At 40.1% G+C, this 27320-nt stretch overlaps 2 protein-coding genes across 6 annotated transcripts in view; one reads left to right on the top strand and one right to left on the bottom strand.

Moving 5' to 3' along the window:
- Nucleotides 1-6523, top strand: part of LOC132403649 (ADP-ribosylation factor 4) — a 34683-nt gene extending 28160 nt beyond the window's left edge. Inside the window, exon 6 of the mRNA XM_059987151.1 lies at nt 3797-6523. Within this exon, the coding sequence (XP_059843134.1) occupies nt 3797-3883 (87 nt within the window). The 3' untranslated portion in view covers nt 3884-6523. The remainder of the gene's footprint in view (nt 1-3796) is intronic.
- A 2599-nt stretch (nt 6524-9122) lies between these two features.
- sbf1 (SET binding factor 1) overlaps nt 9123-27320 on the bottom strand; it is a 189171-nt gene continuing 170973 nt past the window's right edge. For all 5 annotated transcript variants that reach the window (XM_059987144.1, XM_059987145.1, XM_059987147.1 and 2 more), the window contains 5 exons: nt 26380-26487; nt 23140-23354; nt 12649-12736; nt 11897-12028; nt 9123-11810 (listed from right to left, as the gene is read on the bottom strand). In XM_059987144.1, coding sequence (XP_059843127.1) covers nt 11712-11810; nt 11897-12028; nt 12649-12736; nt 23140-23354; nt 26380-26487 — 642 coding nt within the window. In that variant the 3' untranslated portion in view covers nt 9123-11711. The remainder of the gene's footprint in view (nt 11811-11896; nt 12029-12648; nt 12737-23139; nt 23355-26379; nt 26488-27320) is intronic.

The following is a 27320-nucleotide window of genomic DNA, read 5'->3' as shown; positions in this document are numbered from 1 at the left end:
AGAAGAAGCAGTGAAGGAGAGGAGGACAGAGGCAGTTGAGACAAGACCTGAGAAGGAGGCTTAAAGAACTTCGGAATGTGGGAAGGATAAAGAAGAACAAGCGTGAGAAGAATAGGAAAAGGACTGCTTTCATCAGAAACCCTTATCATTTTTCTGAAAGTGTGTTAGAAGGGGAATGATCAGGCAAACTGGGAAAGCCAAGAGAGGAAGTGGAGGCATACCTGCTGGAAACACACTCAAATGAAAGACGAGGCCTGCCACTGGGGGAAAACAGCAGGATTGGGCCAGTGCAACAGCCTCAGAAACCACAAGACCATAAAGAGTCATCTCTGAAAGAAGTAAGAGAAGTCGTCAAGAAGGCGAGGGCAGGTTCAACACCTGGGCCCAATGGGATCACATATAAAGTCTACAAGAAGTGCCCAAAGCTTCTCAAGAAGATGTGGAGGCTGATGAGTCATCTGGAGGAAGGGCCAGATACCACCTTGCAAGTGGCTGAAGGATGTTTTGTGCCAAGAGGAAAACTCAAGATCAAGCAGTTCAGAACCATTCCCTCCTCAGCGTCAAGGGAACAATCTTCTTCACTGTTCTAGCAAGAAGGATGACATCATACATGGTAGAAAACCAATACAAAGATATGGCAGTGCAAAATGGAGGGATTCCTGGATTCCCAGGATGTGTGGAACTCAAGTATTATATCCCAGCTGCTAAAGGAGGCCCAGGCAACCAATGGGAACCTGACGGTTGTGTGGTTGGATTTAGCCGATGCCTATGGTACAGTGCTGCACAAGCTCATCAAGACAGCACTGAAACACTGCCATATCCCGGAGAAGGTCACCAAGATCCTGGCAAGCTATTTTGAGGGGATTTACCTCAGTGTGCAGGACTATGTAACATCATGGCAGTGAATAGAGAAGGGCATTGTGACAGGCTGCACTATATCAGTCGTCCTCTTCATCATGGCCATGAATCTACTTATAGAGGCTGGGAAAAGAGAGACTAGAGGGCCAAGGTCAAGCAGGAATATCAGACAGCCGCCAAGCAGAGGATTTATGTGTGACCTTACAATTACAACCACAACACATATCCAGGCCCGATGGGTACTCCAGGCAATGGATGAGATATCCACATGGGCGTGAATGAAATTTAAACCTGCCAAATCAAGGTGTTTGATGATAAAGAAAGGCCAACTGACCCAGAAGTTCACCTTGAAGATCCAGGATCTCATTTATCATAGGAAACCCCATCAAGTGCCTAGGGAAATGTTATGATGACAGCCTGAAGGATGTCAACAACAGCAGATGCCTGGAACAACAAACTACAGAAAGGCTGGTAAAAATCTGACTCTGTGGATTGATGACAATGTCTTATTTCAGAAGGCCTTTGAAAAGGTGCCGCACATGAGTCTGCTAAACAAGATAAGAGCCCGTGGGAAAGTTACATACGTGGATAGAGCGTTGGTTGATTGGCAGGAAACAGAGTGGGAATAAAGGGATCCCATTCTGGTTGGCTGCCGCTTTGTGGTGTTCCACAGGGGTGCATGTTGGGGCCACTTTTTATGTTGTATATCAATGATTTGGATTATGGAATAGATGGCTTTGTGGTTGAGTTTGCTGATGATACAAAGATAGGTGGAATTAGAGAGTCTGCAGAGAGACTTGGATAGATTGGGGGAATGGGCAAAGAAGTGGCAAATGAGTTACAATGTCGGAAAGTGTACGGTCATGCACTTTGGTAGAAGAAATAAACAGGCAGACTGTTATTTAAATTGGGAGAGGATTCAAAGTTCTGAGATGCAATGGGACTAGGGAATCCTTGTGCAGGATACCCTTAAGGTTAACCTCCAGGTTGAGCCGGTGGTGAAGAAGGTGAATGCAATGTTGGCATTCATTTCTAGAGGAATAGAGTATAGGAGCAGGGATGTGATGTTGAGGCTCTATAAGGTACTGGTAAGACCTCACTTGGAATACTGTGTGCAGTTTTGGGCTCCTTATTTAAGAAAGGATGTGCTGACATTGGAGAGGGTTCAGAGAAGATTCACTAGAATGATTCCAGGAATGAGCGGGTTAACATATGAGGAATGTTTGACCGCTCTTGGACTGTACTCCTTGGAGTTTAAAAGAATGAGGGGGAATCTCATAGAAACATGTTGGATGTTGAAAGGCAAGGACAGAGTGGATGTGGCGAAGTTGTTTCCCATGGTGGGTGAGTCTAGTACGAGAGGACATGACTTGAGGATTGCAGGACTCCCATTCAGAACAGAGATGTGAAAAAAATTTTTTAGCCAGAGGGTGGTGAATCTATGGAATTTGTTGCCACGGGCGGTAGTGGAGGCCAAGTCGTTGGGTGTATTTAAGGCAGAGATTGATACGTATCTGAGTAGTCAGGGCATCAAAGGTTATGGTGATAAGGTGGGGGAATGGGACTAAAGGGGAGATTGGATCAGCTCATGATGAAATGGCGGAGTAGACTCGATGGGCCGAATGGCCAACTTCTGTTCCTTTGTCTTATGGTCTCTTCCTTGATAATCAACATGGGGTCTTCTCAAGAATGTGTGCTTAACCTACTGTTCTACATTCCTGAATGTGTGGCTAGGCATAATTCAATCGCCATCTATAAACTTGCTGATGAAACCACAGTTATCAGGTGGCAAAGAGTGAGATTGATTGGCTGGTTGAGTGGTGTTGCAGCAGCACCCTAACAGTTGGCTTCAGCAAGACTAATGAATTGATTGTGAACTCTAAAAAGCAGAAATCAGGAGAACATGCACCAGTCCACATTAAGGCGAGCAGCTTCAAGTTCCTGAGTGTCAATGTCACAGAAGATCTTTACAGAACATCAATGCAATCACAAAGAAGGCAGGCTGGTTGCTAAACTTCATTAGGACTGGGAGGAGATTTGGTATTCCACCAAAAGCTCTAGCAAAGTTTTACAGATATACAATGGAGATCATTCTGACTGGTTGCATCACCGTCTGGTATAGAAGTTCCAATGCACAGGGTTGAAAGAGGCTGCAGAGGATTGTAGACTCGGTCATTTCCATCAAGGACAACCTCAGAAGGCAGTGCTATTAAAAAGCTGGCATCCATCATTACACTCACCATTCAGAACATGCATCTTCTCATTACTGCCAATGGGGAACAGCTACAGGACCATGAAGAACCACACTCAACGTTTTAAGAACTTCTTTACTTCCTCATCAGATTTCAGGTCACTACCTCACCATTCCAGTTCAGTACTATATATTTTTTTGATTGTGACTGGAATGTTTTAGATCTTACACTCTTGCTGCAACAAAACAATAAATTTCATGACATATCAGTGATAGTGAACCTGATTATAATTCTGAGTTAGGCCATGGGGCCCGTTTCTGTGTTGTACGACTCTAGATACTTTCAATCATTTATGATGCATGTTTTAAATTATTCTAAATCAGGCAGCTTAAAATTAATAGATTTTCTCTATTTTGTTTCAGTGTTAATGGGTAAATTGACCTCTTGTCTTTCACATAGCCCCGCATTTAAGATAATGCACAGATTTTGGTCTGATCTTGTATCGAAGATTCAGACTTAGGAATTTTCTGAAAACTTAGATCAACAACTTTTTGTTAAGTTATTCCTGTTAGTCTGTTTCATCATTATTCACCCCCTTCATAGAATTTCTGGTTTCCATATTGCTGTGCATTACAATAAGGGTTATGTGACACGATGGATGAATTGTGTGTGTGTATATTATGACTTTTTTCTCTGGAAATAATTCTTGTAATGTGGTTTTAATTTCTCTCTCTTTGTCTTTACAGTGGAACATACAGGCTACATGTGCTACCCAAGGTACTGGCCTATATGAAGGACTGGACTGGTTGTCCAATGAGCTCTCTAGACTGTAGAAGAATAACATTCATGTTCTCGCCTGCATTGGTGTGACAACTGCTAGGACTTGAACTCAAAGACTTTAAACAGCTTATTTTCCCTTTCTTCCATTCTGTATCCTTATTTTCATTTCATCTCCTTCTGTTTGCCAGCTCTTTATAATGCATGTTTTTTAAAAATTTATCCAAGGTTGGACAAGGATTATCCTTTCATTCAACGATGCATGGATATTCCTTGCAGGACCAGTTTGAGGAATAACAGCATAAGTTGCCTCTTAGTTGCAAATTAGAACTTTTTTTGTGATTAAGAGAACTTTGCAACCTGCTTTCAACTGCAATAGTTTCCCCACTGCAGTTCTAAATACATACCCAAGTAACTGGATGAGCCACATCAACAGTATCCCACAGAGCTTGTTAAATCTTCTGATTTTGGACCATAGAGTATTTTAAATGGTTGCTTGATGCATAATAATGCCCCTCTCTTCAGAGTTCCACAATCAATGTTTTTAATAAGCGGATTCCAGCAAAAGAAGAGGTTTTGCATTTGTTTGCTTTCTGGCTGCAGGTGCCGTAAATGAGCATGGCTGTATTGTTTCAGATTTAGAAAAAGAGTGGACACATGAAGCCTTGTTCAGTCACCAGCTAAACTGTAGCTTGTAGACTGAGTTTTTAAATCTTCATTTTGTGAAGAGTACCAGTTATAAGAAACAGATTCGTGAGCAATCTTAGCTTAACTGCAGCAATCAGGTGTTGACTGGATAAACCAACTTTCTTTTCATTCTCTGATCCTTGCCCTGTGAAAGAGCCTTTTATCTTTGTGTCAAGTTGCCCTTTATTTTCATGGATGGTCATGTCTCCCCTCCCAGTATATTCCTCTAATTGTTGGCATTTTCTTCGGTGTAACGTCAGGTGACCAGTGAGAGTTGAGGGCCAACCAAAATCTTGCTAGGAAATACTTTATGAATGGAGGTACATCACTTAAAACTACAACAATTTGTATATTTTAATTGATGGCTGTGCATTTTTCATCAACTTAAGAATAAACCATCAGGTTACAAAGGGCACTGGTTTGCTGTTTTAATGGCTTGTGAGTAAATCATACTTTCCACTGTAGTATAGGGCAAACTTGGTTAATAATTGTGCCTCTTTGTGTGTATATATGTGGTTTAAAAATACAGCCAAATCTTAAATTGTATGCATGGGCATTTACCTCATTCTGCCATGGTATGTATTTGTGCTTATGTAAAAAATTATGGGGAGCCCTTCTAAAATTTCCCTTGTGTTAATGTAATGTTCTTTTTGGTTATGTAAACACTTAGAGCTTTAGCTGCTGTAAACACATCTGCAAAGGTTTTTTTGCGTTCCCTGTGGAAACTGTGATCCTGATAACTGGCATTAATCTAAACAGTAAATCAGTGAGCTGAGACAAACCATTCTGAAATTGCTGAGGCAGAGTACCTTTCCTGAAACTGAATCTTAATAAAGGCCTTTTCAGAAACATTCCCTAATATTTTGTGCATGAGTTGTGCTTTCAACTTCAACTTTTATGTTTAAAAATGGGACCAGTGGATGCTATAATGTGTCCATCTGACATGATGGGCAACGGTTGGAATTTGATGCTCTGGAAAATACTTCCCTCGATGTTTGGGAGTGGTAGGAATATCCTACCAGTTCTGGGAAATGAGGTGTGGTACAAAATGCACTCATGGTGAATACTGGGTTTTGTATTTGGGCATTCCTTTTGGTGGTGGGTGGGGGGGGAGGGCGGTAAATAACATACCATTTCTGAAGCTTAAATATTTGGCTTAGAAAATGCAATGTAAACCAGATTGTTCAGAACAAAGCTTTTTTCTCCTCCCCCTGAACTATGGATTGAGGATCCTGTTTGTTAGTGAGCAGGAGCCAGCGTGAATCAATTATAGTGTCCTGAGACTGCCGTGCCATTTGTGAGATCATGTCTCCATTATCCTTTAACATGTGCAGAAATGATCAAAACTTCATTCTTCTCTTTGGATGCAAGACTGTTAACCTAACAACATCTGAGGGTTCTAAAGAGCAGTTGTTGATCTGAGAGATTCTCTATTTCCATTTGGATACACACTGATTTCCTGAGTATTTTTGGAATTATCAATAATCTTAGATTTACAAGATGTGCAGTTTCCTTTTATTGCATTTCAATCACTCCTGTAAGCCCTGGCTTTAATTTTTTAAGTATATGATCCTTAGAGCAATGGAAATGGTCTTTACTGTCAACTTTAAATATCACATTGTCACTTTCTTAATTCTAAATTATGGTCATTGTACAATTTTTCTTTGTAATTCAGCACATTTTGAAAATTAAGTCCTGGAGTCATTCTGGTAAAATTACAAATTGTCCAGAATTCCTCCTGATATTCCCACAAATGATCAAACCAGTTTTGTTGGTATTCTGTAACTGTAATGCCTTGCTTTGTAGTCATTTAGAAATAAAGGGCAGCATTTTATTAGCTCTTATTTTTTGTACATTTATAACATGCATGTTGATCTATAAAATCTCTTAGTCCTCCACTACCTAGTCTTTAGAATGGGATATTTAAGTCATAATTTTTGGGATAAACTATTTGTTTTCATTGAGTGGCATTTGTTAGTTTGCTATTAAATTTGTACTTAATGCTTCCATTTACAATGCCTCCTATTCCTGTTGTCAACAAATTTGGGTGTGTTTTATTTCATAAGTGAGCATCTTTTACTCTAAAATTATTTACCTTGTTAAGAAAAACTTTGTTGCTTTTGAATTTAATTGAATTTACTAGAACTCCTTAAATAATAGTTATGAATAATTGCCAATCCACTACTTTAGACAACTTAGGCATGAGTGACCCAATGCAGATACATACTGGACCATCACAAGAGCCTCTATTTCAGTAACTTTGTGACAATGGTCAAGTCTCGTTACATAGCACACAGACTGGGTGTAGCTTGTATTGAAGAGATGGTATGCAATTCAACACCAACACTGTTAAACCAGGATGGGTCAACTGTTGTCTTGGTGCAACAATGTAAACTAAGATGGAATATAAATATTAACAGCATTGTGTTAACGTGGATACTTTCAATAGGTGCAGTGACATTGAAGAGCAAACCTTGTGATGAAATGGAATGTTTAAAATATTAAAACATGGGTTTGTTTGGCAAGATGTACGAGATAAAAGGAATTACAGTAACTCAATTCCGACAGTGCGAAATCTCCATATTTTCAACCTAGGTGGATCAAAACTTTGTAAGAATTGGGCAGGTTAATAAAACTCATATTGATTGAAGAACAAATCCCAAGTAGTATTGAGTGCCCTGGGGTGTTTCTATCACGTTTGAGAAGTAAGGGAACAATAGACGTTTTATGATTTAAATGCAAGTGTACATGATGGGACTTGGTCAATAAAGCCTTTGATGAAGTCTCATGAGGAATGGTCCAAAATTTGCTTGGCTGAATATGTTGAAGGGTTGTTTGATTATACAAATATGATATAATTAAGTTTGTAGATGACTCAAATTATTGTTATTGATAGATTTAGGTCACGAGATAATACTCTAGTTGCTATTGATGGGCAGCATAATGTATTTTTTTTAACCAACTGAACTACAGCAACCTTCCGTCCATACACACTCACACATGCTTTTGTTTGAGAAAAGATCCAAACCTATAATACTTTAATATATATTTTATTAAATTTGTTTTTCCCTTTTCTAAGCACAATACAGGACTCAGTATGGAGACCACAATGTACAGACTCTAATAGAAATCCCAAACTCTACATGGTTAATGTATTTTACAATATGGACTTGCCCATCTTTATACAGGAAATGTAAATTGAGAATATGTACAAATTATCTTCATATTTCAAATAAAAGTATTTTCAAAGTTACAAGTTTAGGTCAAGAGTAAAATTATTTTAAATTTGGGGAGGGAGAGAAAAACATAACTTCTTAAACTAAACATAGCCTGAACAGAGGATTTTAGAAATCCAAAAATTGATGGCTCAATCTGCCAAAATGTTCACATGAAGTGCCAGATAAGATGCTACTTCATCTACCCTGAAATCATACTCAGCACTGCAATCTTGTAAGAGGGACACCAACTAGACAATTTACTTATTTCTGCCAAAGACCACTTGCTGTCTGTATTGCTTATTGCTCTAGCAAAAACAAAAGACTATAGAATCTGATGGATCACGTGATTGTGAGGCTACCACAGGCTTCTCTGAATTACATGAACTGAAACTGCAGAACCTCTAAAGTAGTGAACTTTCTACTATGGGAGCCTAAGGAGCACTGATGCTCCTTTAGAGAGGGTTAAAAGGGGAATGAGTTCTTTTCCATCCTCCAGATTTAACAAGGTTCACAAATCACTGACATAGGGTGATGTACAATGCAGCAAAAGCTGTGGAAACAGGGTAGGCTTACTTCTCAGACACCTAGGAATTAAATATTGCCCAGATTCTTCTCAGTCTCATGTATGGGTTTTAATTGTTTCCTTGCCCTAAGATCAGCTAGGCACAGCCCACAACAAAAACAAAACCCAGAACCCAATAACCCAGCTGATAGTTGGAATAAAATACAGCAGATGGAAATTAATGCACGTTGTAAAAACATGAGAAAAGGGGAGATTCCCATCTATGCTGTCTACATCTGACCTTGTTCAGCTCGAATATGTAATGGGAGCTTTGCTGAAAAGTACTAATTTAGTGCTGGGCCTATTTGCAGTGTCTGATGGGACACTGTCTGAGGAAGTTGTATTGTGCCTAGCCTGTATTGCAAATTGCTGAAAATTTAACAACATTGAAGCAAGCTTTATTCTGCACCTGAACCATGTCTGGTGAATTTAGAACATGCTAAACTGGTGTCACTAAGTTGAAAGAAATGGAGAGCAAAATAGACATTCAAATGTTTTAAAAACAAATTTCTAATTGGGGCAAACTATAAACCACAGACAGAAACTTGTGCTGTCACGCTTTTGTTAGTAATTCATAGCGCTGCCCTCCCCCCCCCCCCCCCCCACCCAATCAGCAGTAAGCCCCTGTACCAATTGGCAGCAAACTGGATAACTGATGGGAGCAATAACACCACCCTGATTTTTGTCAGTTTCTATAACTCACATTGGAGGAAGACATTCAATTCCTGCTGAATTCTAGTCAAAATGAAAATAAACTGAAATGCACTAGTTCTACAACTACTAGAAAAATAAAACAAATGTATGGACCATTCACTGGACAGGCCTGTGGACATTTCCAGCACATTCTGCTTTTATTCATAGCATAGTACAAAGAACAATCAAACAGTATTGCAACAAGATAAAGCCTCAATGAGACAGCCTCGTGAGGAGGATGATAATGAGGCACATGAACTATGAACAAAAGGTCACTTCCACTCATTCCAAGATCCTTCTCTAACTTATAATATGAAATAAACTTTAATTTGGATGTTAATACATCATTCTTTCAAACTTCAGTATGCAACTCAACACTTTGTGACACTGGGAAGATTAGGTGTTAAACTTAGAAATAGAAGTTTCCAAGCCAAATCTTCTGCACTAAGTGGCTGAAAAAAAATCAAAACTGTTTTAAGGACAGCGTTTTTCTTCAACAATGCCACTACAAACAGAGTTTGCACTTCCCAGGATTCCAGGGAGGCTAGTAAATGTTCTGAAGTCTTATCATGACACTGTACAACTTTTAACAATGTTAGCAGTTAACTGGAATCAAGTACCAATGATAAGATCTATTGAGATCTGACAGCAAAGAACTACAAGCAACAATTACTGAATTTAAGACATTGCGAAATACAGTGAGATCAAGCAAGCCTAAGCTGCAAAATGTACAGAAACTGCTCACAACAGTTAGAGTACACAATTTGGACAGAGTGAGAAAGAATGAGTTGAGAGATAGATTTTAGTATCAGTATTCAAAACTTGGCAATCACAATATTAACGTTAAATAGTAGGAAAAACATTTTAACTGAAACAGTTTAAATATATTTGAAGACAGACTGAGAAGTCAATACTCCAAATCGTATGGATCAAGGGCCCATCAGTTTTTCTCAATTCATCCAAAAGTATGGATTTTTCTATTTTGGATAGATTTGCTGAGAACTATCAGTTGGATGGCAAAGACTCTATCTGCTGCAGTCTAGAATGGTGAAGATCACTAAGATGCGGCACTGTGTACACTGAACCCAATAGTACGGTTGCTTCCTGATGCAGAACAGGCATGCTTATGAAGTCCTTATTGCAGTGGGTTGGCAAAACACACAATATTGAGCCATTTATCAATGTACAGCTGACTCAATGTCTTTGCTTTCTTCGAGGAAACAACACGGGAAAAGATGCACGTGTGGATACACAAACTATCGTCCAACCTGTACACTGATAATTATAGGAAGCTGTCGCATAAATAGGACACGAATTAAACTATGTACAGCTGTACATCACTAACAATAGAATAAAAGCTACAACACTGCTAAAAAAATCTCACAGCTGTGATGTTTCTGTGCAGCCACTCTGAAGAATTGGAAGCCGCCTCATCTTCTCACTTTCACTTGCCCTTTGCCTGTTGATACTCAATGGAATCAGTACTGCTCAGTATGATACAATGGAAGGGAACACCAGGCATATCGGGGAGAAGGGAGATAGAACTGAATCTGGGGAAAGGAGTTGGTCAAACCAGCTTCACTGCACACAACCTTTCACAGCTGTATCTGTAAACATTCTGAGCATATAATCACCTGCCAAGCCCTACCCTTTGCATAAGTTAATGTAGAACCAATCACACAAACATTATTTCTCATTGTCCTACTGTTGTCCTTGCAGTTTGAAGATATCTAGCCACTTTACTGAAAAATTAACACTCCTTCAGAGAGCTGCTCATTATACACTGTATCTTGAAGTCCCATCCACACAGGCTGCAAACAGCTGCAGTTTACCCTTTGGCAAATTATTCGCAGATTTCTGCAGCATTCCTCAGCTGTGCAGGAGTGAGATTTCACTCATACCACTAACCCATGAAAATTAGACCCAGTAAAAACTATTCCCAAATCTGTTTGTAAACAGCTTATTGCATTTTTTTTAAAAGGTGCATCCTTTCTAAAAATAATTCACTTCAAGGCGAGAGGATTTAAACATTCCCCTCTTTTGGAATTGACCTGTTTCTGATGCAGGAACTGTTTGACGTTCAGTTCTCTTGCTAACCTGACAGAATTGCAGCATCACACATAGATAAACTAATTACAAGTATGTAACAAAGTCAATAATAATAACAACAGTGAAATGACTGATCAGCAATCTACATCCTCTTTGAAAACAGGTAATTCATCCAAGATTGGGAGTATGGCTGAAGGTCTGGAAATGAACAAATTTGGTGAAAGAGGCTTTTAGCTGTGGCATTTAAGTTATGAAACTAGTGACCTAACATGTCAACACTAACAGAACCAGAATCAGAAGAAATCATATCACGCGAGAAAAGTTTGAGGAAGAAAGAATTAAAGGATTTTGTGTTTGGTTTATTCTTATTCTAATCTGTATCATCTTTAGTGGTGAAATACGCCTTTCCCACCATCTCTCTGAGCAGCTCCCGACTCTCAAATGGACTTCCATCAACAAATGCACAAGTATGCCAATACAAGATGTGGGCAGCAAGACATCCAATCACTGTCCTCCATTAATTCTTTTGGACTCCATGATTGGGTGGCTCAGAAGTTACCAATTCCCACAATACACTGGTTCAATACAACAGCTGCTGTCCAGTATCAAGAGAGATCCAAGTGATACAAGCTTTACACCCAGCTGTCCATGGGCAATGCCTGCAATGCAAGGTACTCATGCATCTGACAAGCAGCTCTGTATTTTATCAATCCACTGCTGGGCACTCTGGCAGTCTTGGGCACAGAAATTGTAAACTCTTTTAGTTGTCTTCAGCTACAGATAAAATAAAAAGGATAATTTTAGTTAATATGTAACCCATCGCTGTGATGTAATAAAATCAGCAATGTTGATAGACTCACATCGAAAAAAGCTTTCTCCTCAATACTTTTGGGAGCTCCCATTCCTGCAGTTCCCAAAGTCACAGATTCGACCTCTGCAAGATCCACAATCCCCTTCACATCTGTGTCTGATTTACTGTCGTAATATCTCAGCTGTGAAAGATAACAAAAAAATAAGCTTAGAATCCCAGGCAACAAGCATAGTATTAAGTCCTACTCTTGGTTTCATGATACAACCCGCACAAATGTGATAACAGGCTCTGTGTGCTATACCTGATCTTGTAGAATACAATTGCTTGGCTTAAATGCTAGATAAAATATAGATTTCCAGAATAAGTGCCATGTCCTGAGTTTGGTTTGATCTGATCCCTTGCCTGGCCTGAGTTATAACCTTCCATCTTGTTTCACCACTGATAGCTGCATTGCATTCTGATTTCACATCCTTTCAGATGGTGCATTCCAAACAATGCCAACAACCTTACCTATTTTCTTGTAAGCTCCAAAGATTTGTGAGCATTCATTCTCAGGCCTTTGGGACTTAAAACCCCACCTTAATTTAGATTGAGTTGCTTCTTACCAAAATGGGTCACTTATATTAAACTGCAACTCCACTGTAAACTCACCTCAAAGGCTGATGTCATTTGAAGCTATAAGAAATTTTGATAACTACATTATTAAGTGTTTGTACTTTCTGCCTGGTCTGTAAACCTTATGCCTGAGGTACTATAGTATCCCACTATGAAACGAGACAGAAGAGATGGCTTCATTGTTACCTGATGTTTAGTCTTATCAAGCACGAACCAGCGTGGTTTCCAAGCTTTCAGTAAAGCACCCCTCTTGTACAGTATTCCCTCATACGATCTGAAATCGGAGAAAAGACAGGAAATCAAAATGCAGAAAGCTTGCTCTTTGAAAGTATGTCCTGTACTTACACTTCCAGTATTCAGGAGAATTGCAGGGAAGTTTCAAAAGCACAAGCCCAATCCCCTTAACGTGTATTTACATCATCAACTGTTGCCACTGCTTCAAGTAGAGAATTCCTGATTTCACTCCTCTCATTTTCCTGCCAGTGTTTAGATCTCCGGTTATTAACTCACTTGCCCGAGGAAACAATTCATTGCCAAAGTAAAGATGGCTGCATAATAGACTTTTTGCACAAGGAGAGCAGCCTTCAACTTTAATATCAAATTACTTCATCACATAGAACATCTTGATAACCCTTTTTAGTACTGCTTCAAGTCATGGTCATAGAAAACTACAACACAGACACAGATCCTTTGGCCCACCTAGTCCATGCTGACCCATTTAAACCACCTAGTCCTATCGACCTGCAGCCGATCATAGTCCTCCATTCCAATCCCATCCCTGTACCTATCCAAACTTCTCTTAAACGCTGAAATCAAAATCACATACACCACTTGCGCGGGCAACTCAACCCACACCTTCACCACCTCTGAGTGAAGAAGTTTCTCATGTTCTCCTTAAACACTTCACCTTTCACCCTTAATCTATGACCTCTAGTTGTAGGTCTCACCCACCCTCAGAGGAAAAAGCCTGCTTGCATTTTCCCATCTATACCCTTTATAAATTTTGTACAACTCTATCAAATCTCCCATCAGTCTTCTACTTCAGAAGTGAAGTGAGTGCTAATCTATTCAATCTTTCCTTATAGCTCAGATCCTCCAGTCCCAGCAACATCCTTGTAAATTTTCTCTGTACTCTTTCAATCCTATTGACATTTTTCTTGTAGGGAGTTGATGGGATCTAGGATTAGCCATGATGGAATGGTGGAGTGGACTCAATGGGCTGAATGGCCTAATTCTGCTCCCATGTCTTATGGTTTTATCCCAACTCTTACATTGATTTATGAAGAGCAAGGTGCCAAAAGCTTTCTTTACTACCCTTTCTATCTGTGACATCACCTTCATGAATTATAGTCCTGTATTCCCAGATCCCTTTGTTCCAGCACACTGCTCACTTCCCTACCTTGGTTGGTCCTACTGAAGTGCAACACCTCACACTTGTCTGAGAATGGGTAGAGCAGGGATGGCCAACTTATGGCACATGCGGCAAAAGTGGAGCACTGGATGATTAGAAGTGGTGCATTGCACCCCAGTGATAATAATAAAAAAGTAAGCCTACTCATGCAAAAAGTATTAACCAAAAACTGATTTGTAGAAAAAAAATCTGTAACAGGAATTCAAGTAGCTTAGAGCTAGAAATGGGTTTTACTGAGAATAAATCTACAACTTAGCAGTTATTCTTAGCATTTTATTATTTCGTGCACATCTTTTGGCGACTGTTATCTTCTTTCACATTAATCTGTTTTCAATTTTTAAAAATGTTCAATGAGTCAAACTAGGAATGAAGGACTTTTGTTCTGTAGTCGTTTCATAACTGTTCAATACACGTTTGATACTTGTTTGATCCTGAGGCGCCAGGCGTCTGTACCAGTGGTGCGTCACAGGTTTTTGCCAGTCAGTTTACAATTGATACTCGTGCACATCTTTTGTGAACGTTTGCAGTTTTGTACTTTATCGAAAATTAAGCCTTGTTTTTACATTCAGTTACCCATCACAGTGCAAAAGAAAAGCAGAAAGTGATAGAAAGCATGAATTCAATGAACAGTGGAAAAATGAGTTCTTACCTATAGTGAGTCCATCAGGAAAACAGTTGTGCATTGTTTGTGAAAACACTTTCTCACATAATAGAAGACATGATCTGAATAGACACCATAAAACACAACATCAGACTGAAATAGAAGGAAAACTGAAGCTAGTGCTTGGGTGTGAGTTACGGAAAGAGTGTGTGATTAAGAAAAAGTTAGAAATCAAAAGAAGACAAAATATATTTATTAAAAGAAGTTGTGAAAGCTTGGTGATGACAGAAGCGTCCTACGAAATTGCTTTAGTGTTGGCCAAAAAACGGAAGTCTTTCTCTGATGGAGAAGAAATTATTAAGCCTTGTCACCAGGTATTTGAAAGATGTCTTGGTGATAAAAATATTGAAAGGAAAGTATTGGTCTGTCAAAGCAAACAGTTATGAGACACAGTGAAGGACTCTGTCATGGTGTATCTGAGCAACTGAAAGACCTTGTCCATGCTTGTACTTTCTTTTCTTTAGCTTTGGACGAATCTGCTGACATATGTGATGTAGCCCAGTTAAGCATTTTTATAAGAGGAATTGATGAATATTTTAGCGTCTTTGAAGAACTTATCGGTCTTGAGTTGCTTTATGGAAAAACAAGAGGATCAGACATATCTGACAAAGTAAAATAAGGCACAGAAAATCTACAACTAGATTCTAGTAAACTCATTGGTGTTTGTACTGACGGAGCACCGTCAATGATAGGTAAAGCCGCTGGGACTACAACTTTGCTTGAAAACTTTTTAGGTCGTCCTCTATTAAAATATCACAGCATTTTACACCAAGAGTCACTGTGCTTAAATTAACTTTAAATTTGCAGCTTGTTATGTTACTGGTTGTGGAATGCGTGAAGAAAATTAAGAGCAGAGGATTAAACTGATGAGAATTCAGAGAATATTGTGAAATGTTAGATGTGGAATATGGCGGTCTGGTCCTTTATTGCGAGGTGCACTGGCTTTCTAGAGGACAGGTTCTGAGTAGATTTTGGAAACTGAAAAATACTGTTCATAATTTTCTAGAAGAGAAAAATGAGCTGCCTGAGGAAAGAGCCCTTTTATGTGATAACAATTGGCTATTTGATATAGCATTTTTAGTTGATGTTACCAGCCATCTCAATGATCTAAATTTGAAACTCTAGGGCAAAAACAAATTGTTTCCTCGCTTAGTAAATTATATCAATGAATTCAAGATGAAGTTAAAACTGTTCACCTCTCAGTCAGAAAATGAGAATTTGAGCCAGTTTCCACACTTAAAAGAGCAGAGTGAATGTGCTGAAGATAACAGCAATTTTACAAAATATATTGAAAAAAATCAGGTTATTGCAAGAAACATTTGAAAGTCATTTTCGTGATTTTGCTAAAGAAGAAGACTGCATACTTGCATTTATAAACCTATTTTCACTTAGTGAACAAAAAATGATGAAGATGCCTAGTAACATACAAATGGAACTTATTGACTTGAAAACAAATTCATTATTGAACAAGAAATTTGATGAGCTTCCCTCAGTCCCAAATGCTTCTTATGTGATTAATTTCTGGCAATCATTAGCCTGCGAACATTTTCTAGAACTAAGAAAATTTGCCCAGAGTTATATCTGTTGCTTTGGAACGACATACAGATGTGAACAAGCATTTTCAGCCGTGAAATTGATAAAAAAAACAAAACGAGGTCGCGATTGGCTGATTCAAATTTGAAGAATTCTCTGCTGCTCTCAGTAACTAATTTAACTCCAAACATTAAAAGCTTGGCAAAATCAAAACAGACTCAAAAGTCTCATTAAGGTAAGTAAAGTTTATCTTGTATTTATATTAAATCAATATATCATGTAACAATGCTAAATATGTCTATATTAACATATTTTTACAAGAATTGAATGGGGGTAAAAGAATTGTAAGGTGCATCTGAACTCGTGCGTGAAAAAAATGACGCATGGAATGTAAAAGGTTGGCCACCCCTGGGTGGGAGTGTTAGAGTAGGGAAACTTTTAGCTTTGGCTTGACAGGTTTGGGCGATAACAGGCATGGGTGACACAAATATTCAGTAAGCTTTTTCTTGCTCATTCTTCATCTGCAAATATATAGTTAGGGCAGTAAGAATGGCTCCAGAGGCCGTGCTTTGATCTGTGTGTGAAATGTGGGAATTCTGGGAGACCTCCAGCCTCCCAGAGACTAGAGAGTGGACCATAAGGGAAAAGGAAGGAGGAGGGGACCCATGGGGAGGGGACAGGCAGATGAGAAGAGGCAAGAGGCTCAAGTGGGGAATGGAAAAAGAGGGAAGGGGAAGGGATTTTTTTTAAACCGGGGGGAAAATTGATATTCACGCCATCAGACTGGAGGCTACCCAGACAAAATATAAGGTGTTGCACTTACCTATACTACAAGACTCTAAATGGGAAATGGAGGTGTAGATATATAGGCTACTTCTGCAATAACTAGAATCAATGATTTAGAGGGGGTAGAATTTTTAAGGAAAGGCTTTTGAACCTGCAGAGTCACAAAGTCATATCACACAGAAACAAAACTCTTCAGCCCAAATGGTCCCTGCTGACTAAGATAACCCATCCAAGTTAGTGCTATCTGTCTTCGGTGCATAACCTTTCCAATTAATGCCTAACTTATCTAACCGCCTTTGCACCTGCCTCAACCACCTCCTCTGCCAGCTTCTTCTTAAAAAAAAATTGCCCCTCAAATTTCTTTTAAATTTTTCCTCTCTCACATTAAACCTCTGCTCTCTAGATACCCAAACTCTAGAAAGCGTAGCATCTGTGCCCCCCATAATTTTATACACCTCTTAAATCACCTTTTAGTTTCATAGATAATTCAACCAGAGAAGGAACAGTAACGGACATTTTAGAGACAGTGGCTCTCAGTAGAGGATGCCTCCAGCCAGTCCTGAAGATCATGAAATCGATAAACACTTGAAACACTCCAGTATACAAGGCTACAGGAGAAATATTAGAGAATGGGATTAGTACAGTTATCTCCTTGATGACCAGCAGGGACATAGTGGGCTAAAGGGGCCTTTTGTGAGCTGTATAACTCCCTGCCTAACTGAATGTCCCATCTCTCTGTCCTTATCACTGAATTCAAGGTTGGTGAAAGACAGCATTTCCACAGAACTATGGCAGAGTAATTCAGTCTACTTTTACCAAGTCTGCATTTCTTTTGCAAGGTCAAAAGCAGATAATGAAGTTGCATCCACAAGTCTGTAAAAGTTATTGGCTTTGATGGGGAAATTTCAGAAGTCCTTAGGATTTACAAACTAAGGACAGTTTTCACAGACCTGGCTTGCATACAATTTTCACGGACCAGGCTTTCAATAGCATATTTCAGGGTGGATGCAATGAAATATGACCACTTCTCAAACTCATGGAGTTCTTAATGCTCTCCCATCTGAAATACACCTTGTAAGTTAAACTTCCTTGACAAGGCTAACCGGTCAGGAGCTATGTTCCAATGCAAATTAAAAGTGTAGCATTTATAAACTCTGAATGTTAAAAACTAGTTTCCTGTTTTTCTCTCTTTAAAAAGTGAGGTTACATTTTGACTCTTTACTAACCCATAATCTACTGGATTTTGAAAAATGTCCGTCAATGTATCCCTTTTTTCATGGATTCCTCTATTACTTAGGATGTTATCAGGACCTGGAGATTTATTGGCTTTCAATGCTATTTCTTTTTCCAATTGTTTTTTTTTCAAACTTTTCAAACTAATCTCCTGCAAGTTTTCTTTGCTATCAGACTAGATTTTCTAGCATTTTTATTAAGTTAGGTGTGCCCTTTTCCATGAAAGTGGGACCAAATTATTTGTTAAATAGCTCTTCCTTTTCTTAGTCCTTGTCATAAATTTGCTTGTTTCTACCTTCATTTTCACAAATCTTTCTTTTCAAATACAAGGTTTTTACAATCCTTTTTTATGTATCCTCTATACATGACAATGTTGAACTACTGAGATAATGAATTTCATCAAATGCATTCAAACTTTTGCATTAATAAGCATGTTCCTAACAGACTTTAGATTCAGAAATCTCTCAGCAAGATGAGTGTTAAATGGTGCTCCTCAATTTTCCCTTCAAATGTTCTTTTCAACTTGTACACCAACAATATTTGTTAACAGCTTCACAGCTTTAGCTGTGTCATTCATATTGTGTCAGCCAACATATGTAATTCATAGAATATGTCCCTGAAGGCGATCTGCAAACTGTACAAAAGTATAATGGAACCTGAGGCTCAAAAACTGATAAAGCTCAAGTGGCTACTTCCTCATTGTATCTCAACAATTCTCAAATGGCTAGCTTTTGTGGAATTAAAATAATACGTGAGGAAAAAAAAACATTATTTTAGAATCACGCCTGAATTGAACCAATTAGTGCCAAAACCCTGACATTTCTGATTAAACAAGTAGCAACAATGGTAAACATCATGGAGCAGCCCGCTGGACAAGTCTGGAGAGGCAACAGTCATACCCTGGTACAGCCCCACAGCTGATGGTGCACTCCTGTCTGCTGCCAAAGCATCAGACACTCTTCCCATTGATTGAGATAAACACTGCTATGCAACACTAACGTTATTAAATATCACTTACTCCATTGTTAGAAGGGATTCTGCCACACTTTGACAGCATGACTGATCTTGAATTTTTGCCGTTTAAGGATATTTTCCATACACAGAGTTGTAGGCTTAAATCAAATAAAACCTTTTATTGTCACCAAACAATTGATATTACAGTGTACAATCATCACAGCAATATTTGACTCTGCGCTTCGCGATCCCTGAAGTACAAATCGAAGTAAATATAATAAAAATTTAAATTATAAATCATTATTAGAAAATAGAAAAGGGAAAGCAAGGTAGTGCAAGTCAGGTCCGGATATTGGGAAGGTACGGCCCAGATCCGGGTCAGGATCCGTTCAGCAGTCTTATCAGAGTTGGAAAGAAGCTGTTCCCAAATCTGGCCATATGAATCTTCAAGCTCCTGAATCTTCTCCCAGAGGGAAGAGGGACAAAAAGTGTGTTGGCTGGGTGGGTCGTGTCCTTGATTATCCTGGCAGCACTGCTCTGACAGCGTGCGGTGTAAAGTGAGTCCAAGGATGGAACAAACACGAGGAAATCTGCAGATGCTGGAAATTCAAACAACACACACAAAATGCTGGTAGAACACAGCAGGCTAGGCAGCATCTATAGGGAGAAGTGCTGTCGATGTTTCAGGCCGAGACCCTTCGTCAGGCCTAACCGAAAGGAAAGATTGTAAGAGATTTACTTTTACTCTCTTAGTATCTTTCCTTTCGGTTAGTCCTGACGAAGGGTCTCGACCTGAAACGTCGACATTGCTTATCCCTATAGATGCTGCCTAGCCTGCTGTGTTCTCCCAAGGATGGAAGATTGGTTTGTGTGATGTGCTGGGCTATGTTCATGATCTTCTGCAGCTTCTTCTGGTCTTGGACAGGATAACTTCCATACCAGGTTGTGATGCACCCTAGAAGAATGCTTTCTATGGTGCACCTATAAAAATTAGTGAGGGTTTTAGGGGACAAGCCAAATTTCTTCAGCTTTCTCAGGAAGTAAAGGCGCTGGTGGGCCTTCTTGGCAGTGAATTCTGCTTGGTTAGATCAAGTCAAGTCATTTGTGATATTCGCCCCGAGGAACTTAAAGCCTTTGACCTGTTCCACCTGCGCACCACCGATGCAGATGGGGTCGTGCAGTTCACTACTCCTTCTGAAGTCAACAACCAATTCCTTCGTCTTGCTGACATTGAGGGATAGGTTACTGTCTTCGCACCATGCCACCAGGTTCTTAATTTCCTCTCTGTACTCAGACTCATCATTACCCAAGATATGGCTTACAATTGTGGTGTCATCAGCAAACTTGTATATTGAGTTTGATGGAAACTTGGCTACACAATCATGGGTGTACAGTGAGTACAGCAGGGGGCTGAGTACACAGCCTTGTGGGGCACTGGTGCTCAGTGTGATTGTAGAGGAGAGCTTGTCCCCTATTTTTACAGCCTGGGTCCTGTCTGTGAGGAAGTTGAAGATCCAGCTGTAGATCTGAGTGCTAAGACCCAGGTTCCAGAGCTTAGGACTCAGTTTATTTGGAATGATGGTATTAAAGGCAGAGCTGTAGTCAATGAAAAGGAGCCTTACACATGTGCCTTTATTCTCCAGGTGTTCTAAGGAGGAATGTAGGGTGAGAGAGATGGCATCTGTCGTTGACCTGTTGCTCCGGTAGGCGAATTGCAAAGCGTCGAGGTTGACTGGTAGGTTATGGTCGAAGCACTTCATAGCAATTGATGTCAGAGCCACAGGTTGGTAGTCATTCAGGCATGCCACCTTGCTTTTCTTTGGCACCGGGATTATCGTTGCCTTCTTAAAACACAAGGAGGATCTTAGACTGAAGCAGGAAGCAGTTGAAGATGTCAGCAAACACTCCAGCTAGCTCTCTAGCACAGGCCTGGAGAACCCATCCCGGGACACCATCTGGGCCCGTCGCCTTACTTGGATTTATCTTCAGGAAGGCTCTTCTAACATCTTCCTCGGTGATGATGAATCTTGATGCTACCAGGTCTGGTTCAGCTGGTGGGGGGGGGGGGGGGGGGGGGGAGGGGGATGCTCCTCTTCTGTTCGAATCTTGCGTAAAATACGTTAAGTTTGTCAGGAAGAGAAGCACTACAGTTATTGATATTCCCAGCCTTTTCTTTGAGCCCAGTGACCTCACTTAGTCCCTGCCATAGTCTACTGGCACCCCTCTGGTTAGCCTGGGCTTCCAAGTTGGCTTGATTTTGCCTCTTGGCGCCGTTATTGGCTTTCCAGAGTTCATGCCTGGATTCCACGTAGCGACTGGTATCCCCGGACCTAAAAGCCGCAGCTCTAGCCTTCAAAAGGGACTGGACCTCATAATTCATCCAAGGCTTCCAGTTAGGGAATACCCGGATCGTCTTGCGAGACACACAGACCTCTGTGCATTTCCAGATAAAGTCCCTGACAGCTGAGGCATACTCATTGAGGTTAGCTGCCGAGTCCTTGAATACTAACCAGTCTACCGATTCAAAGCAGTCACAGAGGACCTCATCTGTTTCCTCTGTCCAATGCTTTTGACACCGTGACCTCCCGCTTCAGTTTCTGTTTGTAAGCCGGGATGAGGAGTACGGCCTGATGGACCGATTTTCCGGAGTGAGGTCGTTGGAGAGAACAGTAGGCATCCTTGACTGCTATGTAGCAGTGGTCAAGTATATTCGGGCCTCTAGTGGAGCAGGCGATATGTTGGTATAACTTTGGCAGCACTTTTCTGAGGTTGGCCTGGTTAAAGCCTCAGGATACCTGGTCTCAAGTTCACTGATGTTGGCATACAGTGTATTCACAGCACACTTCATGTCCGCCTGGGGGGGGGGGGGGGAATGTAGACCGCTGTCAGTATGACCGAGGTGAATTCCTGTGGCAGATAGTAGGGACGACACTTCACCGACAGATGATCCAGGCCCGGGCTGCAGGAGCTTGTCAGTGCCACTGTGTCTGAGCACCACGCAGTATTGATCAGTAGGCAGACACCACCTCCCTTCGTCTTGCCCTAAGACACTGTGTGGTCCATCCAATGGATTGAAAACCCCTCTGGTCGGATGGCACAGTTGGGGGTGGCAGGGGAGAGCCAGGTTTCGGTGAAACAGAATACACAGCAGTTCTGCATCTCTCTGCAGTAGGTGAGTCTTCCTTTAAGATCATCCACCTTGTTCTCTATGGCTTACACATTAGCTAGTAGGATGGTGGGCAGAGGGACCCGAAAGCCCCTCCGCTTCAATCTGACCAGCTCTTTTCCCATGCTTCCTCGGTAAATAGTGCATCTTTCCAGGTTTCCATTGATTGTTGTTGGCAGCTCTTTGAGGTTGGTGGATGCGTCACATGCTTCAACTTTCATTGAATACACTAGAAGCTGAAGAGGAAATACTGTAAAAAGTGCACCAACAATTTATGGGACACAGAACATATTCCTTTTTAATGAACAAATGAGTAAAGGAGTCATTGTTCTGCAGTGGTAATGCAATGCTGTTAAAGAGCTACATGGCAAAACTCTGCATTGATTTTCAAATCGTTCAAGGAATGAAGCACCTTGGCTGCCCATCAAATGTCAAAATCCTACTTTAAATAACACGCATTTTTTGTTGTTCTTTCTTGAACCGCATTGCAGAATAATGACTTATGGAAGAACTGCATTTTCTGAATGTAAACCCAATCAAATTCATCTTGTGTTTACAATAGTTTTACCCAGTACAGCTGCACAGCTGATTCTGCTGCCAAACCACTAGGTGAACCCTTCAAAGCTACAATCTACCAGAGCAGCGGTTCCCAATCTGGAGTAGACTGACCCCTCGGTTAATGGCAAGGGTCCATGGCATAAAAAAGGTTGGGAACCCTTGGTCTAGAGGATACATAGCTTTTACACTCTCTCCTGGTATGACAAGAGGCAAAAACACCTGCAGATCATACATGCATGCAGTTTAACAGGCTCTGAATTGATACACGAGTGCCAAAGGAAACAGGTACTTGATGCAGCAAAATGAACAGACCCATGTATAGCTATTCAAATATTCCATATTTTTCTGCTCTCATAATGTGTAGCTATTCTTTACCTGTGTTCACTCTCTGATGTCTGGAATTGGCTGTATAAGGTGCTTGTGCTCTTTCGTCCCATGACACCACTGGAGGGAGTGGAAGTTGTGCTGGAGTCCGTATCCAGACTCAGATTCAAAGTGGATCCAACCGCTGCCTCATGCAAATAAACACACTGTGATCTCCGGTGGTGGGACAGACTTGATGACATCAACAGCGAACTTGAAGACAAGTGCTGCAAAAAAAAAAGGGAAATTAGCAGAGAATAGACACAACAATGAATTTCAAAACCACTCACTGATTACATGCCAACCACAACTCCCTCCTTTATATATACAATATCCCCTTCATACTCACCTCATTTCCAATCAACTGATTCACCTATCATGAGTGTTTGAGACACCATGGCTAGGCAACAGTCCCTCAGCACCCACCATATCAAGCTCTCTACAAATTTTAAACATTGCAATAAGGCCACCTCTCTAGTTTCCTAAACTTTAGGAAGACATACTACTTATAATTTAAACATTTGATTCCAGGAAGTGGACTAGTTGAATTTCTCTCATTCAGAGGTGATTTATCCTCAAAGTTCACAAAATCACACCAAGGCTTCTTATCCTTGTATTCTTGCTCCTTTGAATGAAAGACAACAAGTTATCTTCCTAATTGCTTGCTGTCTTTACATATTAACTTTATGATTCATTTCCAAGGCTAGCGAAATCCCTGCTTCCTTTCACTCCTTTTAAAACTATACCTCTTTTCCACTCCTTTTTTAAAATGAATAACACCACACTTACATTATATTGCCATCTTATTTATCTAGGTCCACATGCTTAAATTCTTTTCTCCCTTCAATTACAGTATGCTCAGTCTACTGTACTACCTTAATTTTGCTCTTTCCAGGGCAATACATTACGGAAAGTGTCAGGAACACCTGAGCAACTTTCTCATAATTCTCTGCATTCAAGCAGTTATTAATTTCTTTCATCAACACATTCAATATATCACATAGCATTATTCCCAAACACTTGCCTTTCTTTAACTTGTCTCTGATTTCTCCTCATTCTGTCTGCAATTCATCTGGAACATGAGATTCACATTTTGCTCCCTCAACCTCTTCCCATTGTACTTGATACTCAGTTTCTCTTCCTGGCCTCTTTTACAGCTGTTAGCAAGTCTTGTCCAACTATATAAATCTCACATTTCACTCAACTGTAAAACTTACCTTTCGCTCTTCAAGTTATTGTTCTAGCTACAATTTCCTTTTCCCTTGACAAACTTGTTAAATGTACTGGGACCCCAAATTTGTGATCAGCTTATCAGAACTCTTTATTTGATTCCCTCCAATCTGGTTTCCGTCATCGATTAGAATGGTTCATATTTTGGCAAAGTCACAGTGTTTGCTCTCCTTAGTCGGTGTGACAAGGAAAACCAACCTCAACATATTTGACTGCACAACCTTTCTCCAACATACAGTAAAACTGATAATTCACTTGTTTAATAATTTGTTAAACCTGCTGGTATGGCACCTGCCTTGTTGGATTTTCTGACGTCTCTTCAAACTTGCCTGGTTCACTGAAAAATGCATTAAACTGCTCTGTAATTACAACAAAAAAGTGAAAAGACTACATGGGAACTACTACATCCAACAATCCAGAAAACCCATCATTCTTGCATCAAAGCCCCAGGGATGCCAGATAAAATGAATTTTACTGTAACTCATGAGCCACCTTGCTGGATGAGAACGTAGTTGCTTGGTTTCTTTCTCATCGACTCAGTCAGAGAAGGTCAGCAATGGTCCCTTCTCTGCAATTACATGGTCATTAATGGCATCCCTCTCAACACATTGCCCTTTGGCAACATCAGAACATTAGCATACTTCTACTCGTATGCTAATGAAACCCAGAATTACTTTGCCACTCTACCTGAATTTTACACCATCTCTAATTTGCTAGATTTTGCCAGATTTCTGGCACTCAATGGACAGAAAATAGCTTTGAGATTGGGATGATGAAAACTTCAGTTTCAAGACCCAATCATATACTGTCTCCCAGTCACCTGAACTCCCCGGCAAATATATGAAAAAGAACCACTGCTCACTACTTTGGAGTCATACCTGATCCCATATGACTTTTGGGCCTCATCTACATTTTCAGCAAGACTCACTTCTTCTATCTCCATGACATAATCTGGCATAGCTTGCAGAGTTGCTGTCTCACAGGTTCAGCCATCTAAGTTCAATCCTGGGCTCTTGAGTTGTCTACGTGAAATTTGCCATTCTCCCTATGTCAGCCTGCATTTCCCCAGGTGCTCTGATTTCCATCCACATCCCAAAGACATGGGTACTGGCCACTGTAAATTGCCCAAAGGCAAGTGGTGGAATCTGGAATTAATTGACAGAATCTGGGAAGAATGAAATGGAATTTATGTAGGATTAGTGTAAATGGATGTACGATTATCTGTGTACACTGGGTGGGCTGAAGGACCTGTTTCTTGACTCTATGATTTTGACTCAAATTAGGTAAAGTGAGATGTTGAATCCTCCATAAATACCCTTGTACTCTTTAGATTCCCATTCCAAAGCACTCCTGGTTGGTTGATACCATTTTACTGACAGAAAACAATGTAATCCAAATTTGTACTCTGTTCCAATTTATAACTCTTGGAGAACTCCAAATCTTGTTCATCTATTGCTGCTCTGCTGAATCGCTGCCTTGATTTTCAAATTCTCAGTCCTACTTTCAAGTTCTGTTAATCACTTCATTCAGGAAGATCTGCTGCCATCTGTCAAAGTCCTACGTGCTGAAATTGCATCCACAACCTCAGCCCCTCTGCATCCTCCTTAAAACCTTTCCCTAGGATCAACAACTTGGCATCAATTTTTATTAGTTGACACTCATGTGAAGGGCCTTGGTATACAGGAATATAAAATACAGAGTAGGCTATTCAGCCCCACATATCTGCTCTATCATTGAAGTTGCTTTTGTGTATTCATTCATTCCTAGAGGATATTTACTAATAGATTAGAAGATTTTATTTTGAGTTATACTTTTCTAAACTACATTTGCTGTTGATTACAGTGAGTCCAGGGTGGGTTTCTACCCCTTATTTGCTTCTTGTTCAAAACAACAGGGTCACAGCAGTGCAGATAAAACATGCATTTACATCCTATCTGGCATACCGCAAGCCCTCAACTATGAATGGGCAATAAATATAGTCCATTTTCAAGTGAACACATTAGTGCTGAGGTGTTGACCTACCTTACCCTCCTGCTTGCTCTCTGTCCGTTGGGTTGTTTTGATCTTGTCCCAAGTTTCCTTCCATTTATCCGGCACTTGACCCAACTCACACTCCAACGTCTGCATCTCCTGTTCAGAATCAGAATCAGGTTTGTTATCACTGACATTTGCTCTAGAATCTGTTGTTTTGTGGCAGCAGCACAGTGTAAGACATAAAAGAACTGTAAGTTACAAAAGAACTTGGGAAAAAAAATGAAAAAGAGGGATAGAGAGATAATTCAGAAATCTGATGGTGGAGGTGAAGAAGCTGTCCCTAAAATGTTGGGTATTAGTCTTTAGGCTCCTGTACCTCCTTCCTGTTGGTAGCAACAAAACAAGAGAAAATTCTGGATGGTGAAGATCTTTAATGATGGATACAAAGGTGATAATCCCTGCATGCACACTCATATTGTATGCTCCTCAGCCCTGCTGCTCCACAACCTCATTTTTGCTATATTTTAAACATAATTTATTTGTATTTTCAACACTATTGAAGTAACCTGATTCACAAACCTCATACTGTCAAGCACAAGCAGACAGCACATTCATTCATTCCTTCTATCTTCTCATTGCTTGATTAAACAATTAGATTCAGATTCCCCAACACTAATTACTATCAGGATAAAAGGAGACCTTGCCAGGTTAAATGATGCACCATCTTCCCCTCTAATGAACACAACAATTTCAATCTGTACAGCATCATTACCATAATAAAAACATACCAAGTTCTTTTATAGGAACTTAACAAACAATACATTGTCAAATTACAATGAGAGCAAAGGGTCTAAAAGAAATACAGTAGGCTTTAAGGAGGGTCAGTAGAAAGGTGGAGAGATTTAGAGAGGGAATTCTTTCATGTCAGCTTCTGAAGTCACTACTGCCACTGGTGAACCAATGAAATTCAAGGGTGTTCAAGAGGTCAC

This window comes from Hypanus sabinus, chromosome 13, assembly GCF_030144855.1.
Source record: "Hypanus sabinus isolate sHypSab1 chromosome 13, sHypSab1.hap1, whole genome shotgun sequence".
NCBI classification, from domain to species: Eukaryota; Metazoa; Chordata; class Chondrichthyes; order Myliobatiformes; family Dasyatidae; genus Hypanus; species Hypanus sabinus.
This window is presented reverse-complemented; position numbering and strand designations above follow the sequence as displayed.